The 12,644-nt window shown below is 42.5% G+C and overlaps 1 protein-coding gene across 1 annotated transcript in view; it reads right to left on the reverse strand.

Moving 5' to 3' along the window:
* The window catches only part of PCCA (propionyl-CoA carboxylase subunit alpha), a 421,935-nt gene that overhangs the window by 376,592 nt on the left and 32,699 nt on the right, over positions 1-12,644 (reverse strand). The window contains exons 3-4 of the mRNA XM_075590774.1: positions 11,043-11,090; positions 7,015-7,083 (exon numbers count right to left, since the gene is read on the reverse strand). Coding sequence (XP_075446889.1) covers positions 7,015-7,083; positions 11,043-11,090 — 117 coding nt within the window. The remainder of the gene's footprint in view (positions 1-7,014; positions 7,084-11,042; positions 11,091-12,644) is intronic.

The raw sequence follows: 12,644 nt of genomic DNA on the forward strand, positions 1-12,644 counted from the left end.
TGGAATGCTAGGTGCTACTCGTCTTTTGTTATTTTCAGCCTTTGTATATATTATTTTTGGTCTATCAGTAATGTGTTCTTTTAAAAGGGGATCCTGCTGGAGGATATGATACTTCTTTAAAATGTTCTCTAGTTTTCTATATTCAGAATTATATTGTGTGATGAAGCTAACCCCATTCTGCCTACATTTATTATTTTTTTTCTTTATATTTTAATAAACAAATGGAAAAAAGAAAGATATAATCACAAATGAGGAAACCAAATTTTGATCATAGAAAATCCCAATACAGCAGACGAATCAAAAGACAAATAGCACCAAAGATAGGGGAACCAGGTGAGCACTGGTTAAAGAAGAAATTAAATCAGGGATGTGTGAAATGTGGAAGGTGGGAGGTGCAAATACGGAACTAGTGAAAAGGAATTTATATCAGAACACACCGGAGAGACCTTTAGAATAAACAAACTTATTAATTGCGATAGTGAAGGGGTCATTTATTTGTTCACTTGTCACTGTAAAAAAAACAATACGTTACAATGCGTATTATTACGTAGTGCTATACAGATAACTTGATTTTCAAAAAGGCACATCGAGAATGCTCTGCTCCCAAAACAGCAATCGACAAGTTTTACCAATGTATGAAATGTGCAGTAGTTGACAGCTCAGTAGCTACAAGTTATTACTGTGTTCAATTAAACGGATTAAACTTTGTGAATGTGAGAAGATTGCCATCTATGTTAAAAAGGAGTGTGAGCGTCTTTCCTTCATACCTTGCATGAACCATACCATTTCTATTAAATATCCCCTATGGGAATACCATGGACTTTTATTGGTTAATGTCACAAGAGTGATACTTTTCCTATTACCCAGGATTGGGGGTGATTCAGCAGATGCTAAGTCCCAGGCTGTGTTGACAAGGATGTCAGATGGAGGGATATATAATTTTATTTTTCTAGGGGGAGATTCCTGGAGAGGTTAGAGTGGAGGAGCTTCAGTGTATATAGTTAAGTATGTTCCCTGAGTATATAGGACAGACCGGTCCCCACTTATTTCTCATTAGAGACAGTGCCCCTTCAGATAGGGTCCCGAGATATGTCCAAGGTGAACCCAGCAGCTCACAGAAGAGGAGGCATGCACGCTACAGAGGTCCCCATGATCCTAGTGTGCTATAGGATCAGCTCTACAGGCAGATCCACACACACCTCAGTTACAGTCTGTCTAGACGTGGCACTTCAGAGACAGGAGTGGGCTGTAGATCTATCTATATTGAGTCGGCCAGGGCCTGTGAAGGATGCCCATAGTGACAGAGCGTAATGAATGCTATGCAGAACGGTAACAGGTCAATTAAGTAGAATCCAGTCAAGTGTCCACACCTCACCAAGGTGTTTAGTGAGGGTGCCGGAGGATGCAACAGTCAAGAGTACAGATAACATATGAAACGGGTGACATATACTTGTGTGTACTGTGTATGGATGAGAAGAGCCCTACTCAACTGGGGTAGACAAAGAGTTTTGTATTGCAAAAGCTCCTGGCGCCCATCATTTCTATCTTTGTTACAGCATCGCCCAGCCGCACGGAGCCTGCACCCTGAATAAGATAACGCCTTCCGAGTAGCCACTAAGAAACACCGATATAAACTCCCTAGGAGCCGGGCAGGGAGGGCTGCAACATATTCTAAATCTGCAGCACACCTACACCATGCAGCCTCAAGGAGATTATATGCTCTGTGCACTGGTCGCAAGAAACATATTTGAGGATTCCAGTAAGAAAACCTACTTTTGTGCATGTATGTATGTATATACATACACACTCCTCACAGAGGGACCTTTCTCAAGGGTGTACACACATGTGTGCACCTGATAACATCTAAAAATGTGTTGCAACAACGTGGAGAGGCTTGTATCCGTAGTACCTGGAAGATCATTGGGGAGGCCTTCATCCAGCAGGGGATTGACAAAAGGATAATGAAGGGAGGGGTGTATGCATGCATGCATGCATGCATACATACATGCATGCATATTTACCGAGGCACTCCAGCAGGATTAATGTTCACATAGGTAAGAGTGCTGCTTCAAACAATGTTGACCTGACAAGCTTGGCAATATAAATATATGGGATGTCGCAGCATGGGCAGCGTGGAGGCTGTGTCTCTCCCGTGACTGTCTAACTGCCCCCTGCCCACCATCTCCTGTGACGGATTGTCCTATTGTAGGGGTGCCTCTGCAACTGAGCACTGTGATTAGGGATGCCCCGAGAGAAAAAAGGTTGATGATCACTGTTGAAGGCACACCTCATAAGTGAAATTAAGCTTTTTTTCTCAGACGTTTCGTTTCCCACTGAAAACTTTTAATCTTCCAATGGATAAATAAGCTTAAATTCACTTATGAGTATAGGCGGTCCTCGCTTTTCCGACGGAATGCGTCCCGCTAACCGTCGGTTAACAGACCGTTGGATCCCATGTTAATCGGCGGTGACCGTCGGATAAGAGTCTCCGGAGTTGGATAATGCATCCGGCGGACTGCATTATGCGGCGTCGGATAAGGCATCTGTCAAACAACGGGACGTCGGTAAGCGAGTTATCAGTTAGATTAAATTAAATCATGCATAAGGCCATGTGATATTTTCCTTACGTGTGTGTATGTGTGTAATGGATCAAGAAGAGGGGAAATTGGCTGATTTCTCATTGAGACATCCTACATTCACACTCCATGATTTACCTTTACTTCAAAAAAATTATTATTATTTTTTTTTTTTAAATAAATCCTACTTTTGTTAAAGGTCAATCGCACATGGGACCAAACTGAAGAAATAGTTTTGATATTTATAAGTGTAATTAAAAATAATTTTAAAGATATTCTCCATTTATTTCTTATTTATTAAATGTTTTATATTTCCATAGTAAATACCATCAAAAATAATTTAGAGGGTTTGTATCATTTTTACCTGCGTGTCAGGGATATGAGTGTTTGTGAGACCTACAGTCAAACTGTCAGCTTGAATCTTTCCCAACTTCTTTACTTCAAGCTTTGTTTCAGAAAATAATCATGATGCTATTTTTACCCAGACCGCTAAACATGGTGGAAAATAATATCTGGGAAAATAAGATTGGATTAAAAAGCCAAGAAAGAACATGGGTAAGTTGCTTAAAACATCACTATAAATGTTGATTGCCTGTAACATACGACTGCTCCCTAAAGGAAGAAATTGGATGAATTAGACATTACCATAAAACATTGTAACGTATGAGAACACCTTCTGTTCACAGCTCTGTTCTCAACTTCCTTTGTCGACAAGAATCCTGGCACCTCCAACAACTATACACTTTTATCAAACCCACTCATCACTTGCCGTTCCCTGCAGATTTCTCCAAGATTACTTCTCTATTGAAGAACCAAGGCAAACCTGCCAACATTTTGCACATAAAAATAGGTACCAAATGAGTTCCACTACTTGTGCTGGATGGAGGCTTTTCTAAGCAATTCCTCTGGCAGTCCACTAACTTATGCAGTTTACCACCCCCCCCCCCCCCCCCAAAACTTCTGTTTAATAGGTACAGCTAGTCTTCTAGGTCCCGACAACTTTTAGGGCACCTGCTAAATTGGTACAATTGGAGGGTTACGGGGTAGATTAAAAAATTATATGTACTGTACAGGACTGCAGACACTGTCAATGCTATACAACAAAAACAATTAGAATTATATTATAATAGCAATAGAGCTAAACAATGTACAAAAGCACAAAAACATCAATTAAATTATTTATTTATTTTAAAGGCATTCAGAAGCTATGAATATAGCAAACAGCATGTGTGCCCATGTATAGATATGTTTCATGTTGTGGGGTTTATCTGTACTACTTTAAGTGGATGACCCCACAGTTGCTGAAAAAATAAAAAAATAAAAAAAATCAATGAGAAAAGTATTACTACTCATCTTTTACTCTGTAGAATTTAGTCATTTACATTATGTTCCCATGGGATTTTTTCTAGTCTTTTATAGTTCATTACATTCTCTGGCTAAAGAAACCCTGCTGTGTTAAAAATGCCAAATAAAATTACATCTCATTCACTGCTTTATGCTATACCTTCTTTTGTTCAAACCCAATTAGTGTTAACCTACTCTTCATTTATCATAAACTTTTTGCTGCTCTTATTAAACATTTAAGAACTGCCAGAAGAAACAAGTGGCAGAATTTTTGTTCTAAAGAAAAAAAAGAAAATAAACTTTATTGTAATAGTCAAATTTCTCATTTTGGATAGAAGATAAATGCAAAATAACAAATGACAACAACAATAGAAGGCCCGGATTATAGAAATGTATGTGCTGGAGAGAAGGCACATTTACTGCAAGTTCCATATTCTTTATGATTCCATATTTAACATTCTAAACTCAAAACAATGTGACCTCTGTTTAATCTTGGGGATCCAGACTCAATGTTTACATTTAGGCTCAAAAGATCGCTTTGTTGAGATGCCAGGCATGAAAAAAGCTACACACTTTTTATCCTCATTTACATTGCTTATAGATATTAAAAAAGCTATGGTTGAGACCAGTCAACTGCTTTTTGGTATATTTGCGTCTGAATATTTTCCCATTTTATGTTATTTCTTTCAATATTTTCTCAAAATATCGGAAACTATTGTTCGGTACAGAGTTCAGAATTCTTTGTAGGGAAGTACAGCTCAAATTTGTTATTGTATTCTTCAAATCCAAAATACAGGAAGGCCCCGCTTCTCGGCGCTGCGGCCGCCGCCGGATAAGCGGAACGCCGGATAACGAAGCGCCGAGAAGCGGGGCCTTCCTGTATTTTGAGCGCCGAGAAGGGGGCCGCCATCTTTAAATCGCAGTCGCGCACGCGCAGAACAGGCGGGTGCGCCCTGCGCGCATGCCGCTGTCTGCGCGCTTAACGTAGTTTGCGCGCGCAGACCATAGGCCGCGCATGAGCAGAACGGCGAAAAACGCCGTTCTGTGCATGCAGAGAACTGAAAATCGCTGGATCCGCTTTCCGGCGATTTTCACTTTACGGCAGGGCCCTGGAACGGAACCCGCCGTATACCCGGGGCCCTGCTGTATGCAGATATCTGAATAAAATGATGTGTGATATAGAGCATATAAAAATATTACTTATGATCACATTCACGTCTTAGATCAGCGGTGCGCAAACTGGGGGGCGCGAGACTGAGTGCGGGGGGGGGCGCGGGGTTTACAGAGGCCCCGCGCGCTTCCCGAAGGCGCTTAAATTAAGTGCCGGGGGAGCTGCAGAGCCTCTGTAAACCTAACTTACCTCGGCTCCGGCGGCTTCTCACACGCGTCGCCATGGCAACGCGGCGTCACAAGGTCATGTGACGTCACGTTGCTATTGCAATGTGACGTCATGACGCCGGAGCCGAAGCATGGGTGAGGGGAGGGGCGCGGAGGTGAGGGGACCAACGGCAGGGGTGCGCAGGGGAAAAAGTTCGCGGCCCCTGTCTTAGATAGGTCTGCAACCCTGCTTTTCGCCATTATCACCTAGCATACACTTCTTCCACTACAGCAAGGGATTCTGGGAAATGATATCTATCGATCGATCTATCTATCTATCCTCTCTCTTTACGATGGAGTGTTTTTTGTGTCACTTTTTTGACCCACCATAGCTTAAATAATGTGTGGTGGATGCCTGTCCAAAGCTTCAAATTGCAAAGCCAGTATAACCAGCCTCACACTGATGAGACCCAAAAGGTCGAAACAGCTGTCTGTGGGTAGGTTTACTGGCTATGCACCTTAACCCAGGCTGTGCGAAAAGCTGTGCAATGCAGCAAGCATAAGTTTATGTTAAAATGAATTTGAAGGATGTGTGCTCATTTGCATGTCATCTCCCAGAATCCCTTGCAGCAGTGGAAGCACTGTATGCTGGGCGATAATGGTGAAAGGCAGGGTTGCATACCTGCGTAAGACATGCAAATGAGAGAGAGGAGAGAGAGAGGAGAGAGAGAGGATAGAGAGATATCTCCTATCAAAAAATAAATAGACGATAGATACCGTTCTGTGGCTAACGAAATGCTTTTATTTGTGCAAGCTTTCGAGATACACTGATCTCTTCTTCTGGCGATCTTACAATGAATGAAGCATGCAAAGGGTATACTTAAAAACAGTGTCTCTTGGAATGTTATCTGTGCTCGTCCCTCCCCCGTGTGTGGATGTGATTTATGGCTAGAGGTGTTAAAAGGTTCCTGAAAGTTAGTGATGTAAGAGTGTGTGTGTATATCTGTGTGAATATAAATGAATGGAGAGCCCACAGTGTATACAGTGCTTTACAAAAGGTGTGTGGAGTGGGAGTCAATATAAATGGTGTGGGTAGGTGTGGAAATGTGAGAGATTGTAGCATAACTAAAAGTGTGTGTAGATACTATGTGGTCCCTATTGGTGTGTGTGTGTGTGTGTGTGTGTGTGTGTGTGTGTGTGTGTGTGTGTGTGTGTGTGTGTGTGTGTGTGTGTGTGTGTGTGTGTGTGTGTGTGTGTGTGTGTGTGTGTGATATATAAATATAATCAACCCTGTTATAACGCGATCCATTACAACGCAAATTCGCTTATAATGCGATGCAGGCGTGGCTCCCAATTTTCGTATTTATGAATACTTTACAACACGATTATTGGTATCTTAAATACTTTATTGTACAATGCATACATACATATAATGCAATGTTATTCTTTGGACCCCAAGCACAGCGTTATAAGGGGGTTGAGGTGTGCATGTACGCATATTAATAACAAACACTGTACGCTAAGGGATTGTAGTGAATTCTCACTGTACCAATCATAATGTTTATTGTCTCCATCTTGTAAACATTAGTGTTTCCGGATCCACTTAAACCAGAATTGTTAATACACCATTTAAAACTACTTCCAGGCAAAGTAACCCGTTCTTGATGCGATACGGTAATAATATGACCAATCCAATTGTAATCAAAAGTGATATCGACCTACTGGAAGAGCACTCCCATTTATCAAGAATATATATTTTTAAAAATGTTAAACTTACAGCAGCAGCGTCAACATCACTGTGTATTGCAACAGTTTTTATACCCATCTTCCTGCATGTTTTGATGACCTGTGTAATAAAGAGAAACAAATAAAACACAAACACGTACAGTACAACAAGCTATTGCTTATATCTTGTTGGTCAGTAATCACATTAAGCACTATGACATACTAAAATCAAAAGAAAGCTATAGATGTGTTTCATACACCCCACATCCCCACATACTTTGTACTAACAATTGTTGCATCACGCAAGGTTCATGTTCTGCTGCTCTATCCCATACAAAAGCACGTTCTGCTCTGATCAGGATGCATTTTGGGGGAATAAAATGCAGAAACGTTGGGATTACGGCACAGCAAAATGGAAGCTTTTTCTAAACATTATGGGGTAGCACTGGCAAGTGAATAGAGGAACACAGGCAGCATTGTTAACAGCTACATTTCCTGAGGGTTGAAAAATATTCTTTTGGACCATATTCCAGTCTGTGATTAGGATTATGCACTCGCGGTATGCGTTTGTATAGGATGGACGGACAACAGAGATATGGACAGTGTGAAACAGACAGGTATGCCATGGACCGCTGGTGCCAGCAAGCCACCCGGGGAGTGATTCCACTATGCATTGATCTTAACCAACACAAAGTAATTGCAGTTATAGGTTTGCACGCTAACTGAATGACTGTTTAGCATTATGTGGTAACGGAAAACAGAATTTAATCAAGAAGGACCACAGATATTTTTGGCCATAGTAGTTTTCTGGTAGGAAGCCACTGTTGCGGGTGTAACAACCCAAACTAGGTATTCCATACTTTTGTCCTGTTTACCCAAGACCCAGAACCATTCTTTCAAAATAAATTATATACACACACACACACACACACACACACACACAAGTGAAAATAACATGATCCTACATATATCTCCTTGGATTTTGATCAATTGTTCACCTGAATACCTGGATTTATAGTGGTGTGTGCTATGACAGTACCACACACAATGCTGCATTTCATATCGATAAAACAGTGTATGTAAAGACAAAAACAATGAATATCAGTTTACAGAAGCCACCCAGAAAACATATACCCTGAACAAGCTAGTCTATTATTACTCTCTGCTGTGAATAGTCTACACCCTGTCTTTAATTGGTATGTTAAATTGAACAATCTAGGTAGTGTGTTAATCAGGGTGGTGTGTGGCTTCCTGTGGGTGGGAGATAGCTTAGACTGGGCCTATTTATTATGAATATCCCTGGGGATGGCACTGTAAGGGGTTGCACTGTCCTGTGTTAAAGTAACCTGTAGATAAGTGATATAGAGTTAACCGGAGTTGGACAAGGAGACATCTATTAAAGACTCAAGAAGATACAGCACTTAGATTTTTTACATATTGTTCTTTACCTTTATCCTGACTTCACGGTTAGTACCCAACCCTCTACTTAGCACAGCACTTCTTCATCCGCCATGCATCCCTAATTATTTGCTCTATGCTCACTTATTTCCAAAATACACTTCTCTTTCTACCATCCTCATTATTCTTCTAACTCCAGTTCATATATCTCCAGCTCTCCTTCCTTCTTCACTTCTTAGTTCACATGAACTCCTTTCCTTCCTGTGCCCTCCAACACTATTCTGCAATACACCCTGCACTAAAAAGACATACCCCTACAAATCCTCCTTGCATACTGTCTTGCTTTTCTTGACTTTGGGAGAGGAGGGGGAGGGGGGGAGGGAAGGGGGGAGGGGAGGAGGGGAGGGGATGGGAGGAGGGGAGGAGGGGATGGGGGTGGGGAGGAGGGGATGGGGGTGGGGAGGAGGGGATGGGGGTGGGGGGGAGAGGAGGGGATGGGGGGAGGGGCAGGAGAGGAGGAGGGGGAGGTGGGGGTAGGTAGAATCTCTCCCAATCCTGGCCCCTGTACTATTTCAACATGCTTTCCTCTCCCACATACAACTTTACCTCCTCGTGGTGTAAACCCCTCTAACCTCATACCCAGCCCCCGTCAACCCCCCTCTCTCCTGTGCCCTTTGGAATGTCTGCTCCCTTTCTAACAAGTTCCTATCTGTACAGGACTTCTTTTTCACCCTCTTTCCACCTTTTTGCTATAACCAAAAAACTTGGCTCACTCAGCCTGATTCTGCACTGGAAGCCGTCCCTCTCTTTCTCTCTCATGCCTCACCCTGATGACAGAGTAGAGGCATGGGCATTTCTTCTCAATCTGCTGCTACAGAACCCTTTCTATACCACCCTCTCTTTTCCTTCCTTTGAAGCTCACTGTCCACATTTTTCCTCCTCTCCCTTTTCATGTGGCGGTCACCTATCACCCACCTACCTCTACTCATCCCCCTTCTGTATCGCTGACTCAATCCTGGTTCTCCTTACTCTCCTCTGACTCCCCTTCTCTTCGGGGACTTCATCTGCCAGATTGATGAACACTCTCTCCCTTGGCTCTCTCTCTAACTTCTTTTGGCCTTCACCAATGGACTGCAGCTAGCACCTACACGGATGACCACTTCCTGGACCAGGTTTTCATTAAAAACTCTCTGCTCCATTTCCCCCTTTCCGCTCTGAACATCTCCCTTCTCTAATTTCTAACCTTCTCCACCTATATCTACCCCTCATTTATGCAGAAACCTGCATTTCATTAATCTACCGGCTCTTGACTCCACTCTGCGCTCCTCCATCTGCTCCGCTACACACTGACAATCTGGTCAGAAACTTCAAGTCTGCCCTACCCTCCTTTTTTGATCTACATGCCCCTCTTACTTTTCCGTCCTGGCAATACTGCCTCCTTCTACATTACTGTTGGCAGCTCCATCAAACACCCAGTATCACAAAGCGTGCTGCCTAGGTGTCACATTTGACTCCCCACTCACATTCACTAGGTAGCTAAAATCTGCTGTTTTTCCTCCGTAATATTGCAAAGATTCGCCCTTTCCTCTATCGCTCCGCTGCTAAAAGTCTAACATAGGCCAGCATTCTCTCCAGTCTCAACTATTATACCCGTCTAATGTTCGGCTTTCCTGCCTTTCACCCGTCTCCCCTACAATCTATCCTAAAGGCTGCTGCTAGAATCACTTTACTCTCGCCTAAATTTGCCTCAGCGTCTCCCCTGTTGAAAACACTCTCCTGGTTTCTTATTAAATCCAGTATTACTTACATAATTCTCCTCCTCTCTTAAGACCTGTGACATAGTGCCTCTCAAACGTGCTGAGGCGCGCTGAGGCTCAGGGAAAGCGGTGCTTTCCCTGGCCTTACACAGCGCGCCATCAGGGGGCGGGCCACTGACGTCACGGAGCTGGTTCGCCCTCATTGGGCGAACCGCTCACGTGACCGGCCCTGCGCTCCGGCAAGCGGGGAAATTTCAAAACGCCGTCAGACACACGCTTCCCCAAGCGCGCTGACGCGTGCGCGAGCCCCTGCTAAAGCCGCTCTCATTGCGGCTGCAGGGGCTCAGTGCCGAGCATAAGCGCTGACCATGTCCCAGGCCTAAGGCTATATATTCTTCTGCCCCTCCTTACACCTCAGCCCTAATTTTTTGCTATACACCTTCCCAACTCTTGCGTTCTGCTCAACAAGGGCTATGGTTTACCCCTCTTGTATCTAAAGTCCTCTCCAATCTAAAACATTTCTCACTCACTGCCCCACGATTCTGGAATGACCTATCCAACTAGCCCCACCTCTCTCCACCTTTAAGACCCATCTTAAAACACACATCTTTAACAAAGCATATGGGTAGCTCTGTTGGCTGATACTAAACAGCTCATGCACTGACCTAGACCCCTTACAGACACTTGCCAGAACACCCTCCTATTGTCTCTAATTTCTCCCCATTTACCACTTAGATTATAAACTTTTCGGGGCAGGGACTCCTTCTCCTGTTACTGTTATGTTTCAAGTGCTTATTCCCATTACGTGTTATATTATTATGTCACATGTATAACTACTGTGAAACGCTATGTACCTGGATGGCACTATATAAAGATATTGATACATACATATACAGCGAGTGCATAGCTTTAATAAGATACTTACCCTGCACGCAATTTCTCCTCTGTTTGCAATTAAAATTTTCTCAAATGTCTGAAAGAAATGAAATATTTTCACTTAAACAATACACAATAATAAATGCTTCTTGTCCAGAAAGTGCCTAAGATGATGAAATTGTGCACATAAGTAAGAAAATGAACAGGAGTAAAAATACATGAAAAGGGAGTTACACTGGCAGCAAAAAGTACATGCCTAAGAAACCATTTACCTGCCAGCAAAGCATGGCAGTCTGGAAATTAATCTTCATGAAGTCCGATTCACTGCGTCACAAGGAAATCATTAAAACTCTTAGGCCTCATTATCTCCCGACTGGATTATTGCAACCGCCTCTCTGGCATTCCTGACTCCCAACTTCATACTCTGCAATCTATTCAAAATGTCGATGCACGAGTTCAGTCTCTTCTAGGTCTTTTTTTACTTCCCATCAGACTCTGTATTAATACTAAAATATTCCTTCTCTCTTTCAAGGCCCTACATGCTTCCACATCCCACCCCCCTTTTTATGCCACGCCTGAAAGCTCACCTCTTCAACATGACATTTGGTTAGATTTGACCAGTGGTTGCTCTTTGCACTCCTGGTGCAATTACTCTCTCCCTTAAATCTATTCTATTTAGACAGTATGCTCTGTAGGCCAGAAATCCCTACCTGCATTGCAAATTTGACAACAAAATGCGACCCTCCTAAAATGAGTTTTACATTTACCTTACTGCAGAGACTGTAAAGAAAGCACAGACAAAGATGTGCACCATTTGGGATTTGGAGTTGGGGGGAGGGCGGATTAAGAGATGGAGTGGTGGTGGTGTCTGTGGATAGGAGTTTGCTATGGCTTTTAAATGCTGGGCATCAACTATCCAGTATCACAGTGTCTCACATGTATTCAAATGGGTATAGATAGCACTAGTATTTACATAATTTTTAGAACCTAATGCTGTTGGGCAACAGCCCCAACGTTCCTGTAAATGGACATCTGTGTGCATAGTTAACTGTAGTATGACTGGTGTGTCATATCTACACACATATAAATGAACCTATATAGCAGTGTACTGGACTGTTGTGGCTTGGACTGGGACAATTCGTCGTGACCAAAACAACCTTGACCGTTGAAGCTAGCTGATGCCCAAGTTGACTTAATTTACTCTTAAACACTGATGTTGGGTGTGGGTGGATGCTAATCTGACTGGGGGAGATAATTGTGTCAGCACTGCCCTGGATGTACAGTATATTCTAAATCCCTCATTAAACATTCAGATTATTCCTAGAATTCAAGAAATAAATACAAAATAGTATAATTGTTATATTTGGAAGAAAGTTGCTGTAATTCTCATAGTAGGACAACAATCATGACTTTTTCTTGACCTTTGTCATGGGTCCTGCAGAGTATTTAAAAAAAAACAAAAAAAAAAACTAAAGCATTGTAACCATCTGGACTTTCAAAGCATATTCTTTTTAACCGCATTGGAGTTCATTTGGGTGTTTTTAGGAAACTGCTTGGCTCGCGGAATACGTCCAACCAATGTTTCCCCTTCTTCATAGGCTTTGAAAGATATCTTTAAACCAGACTTCCTGGAAATGTAGAAAAGAACTTG

The sequence above is a fragment of the Ascaphus truei genome, chromosome 3 (assembly GCF_040206685.1).
Source record: "Ascaphus truei isolate aAscTru1 chromosome 3, aAscTru1.hap1, whole genome shotgun sequence".
In the NCBI taxonomy this organism is placed as follows: domain Eukaryota; kingdom Metazoa; phylum Chordata; class Amphibia; order Anura; family Ascaphidae; genus Ascaphus; species Ascaphus truei.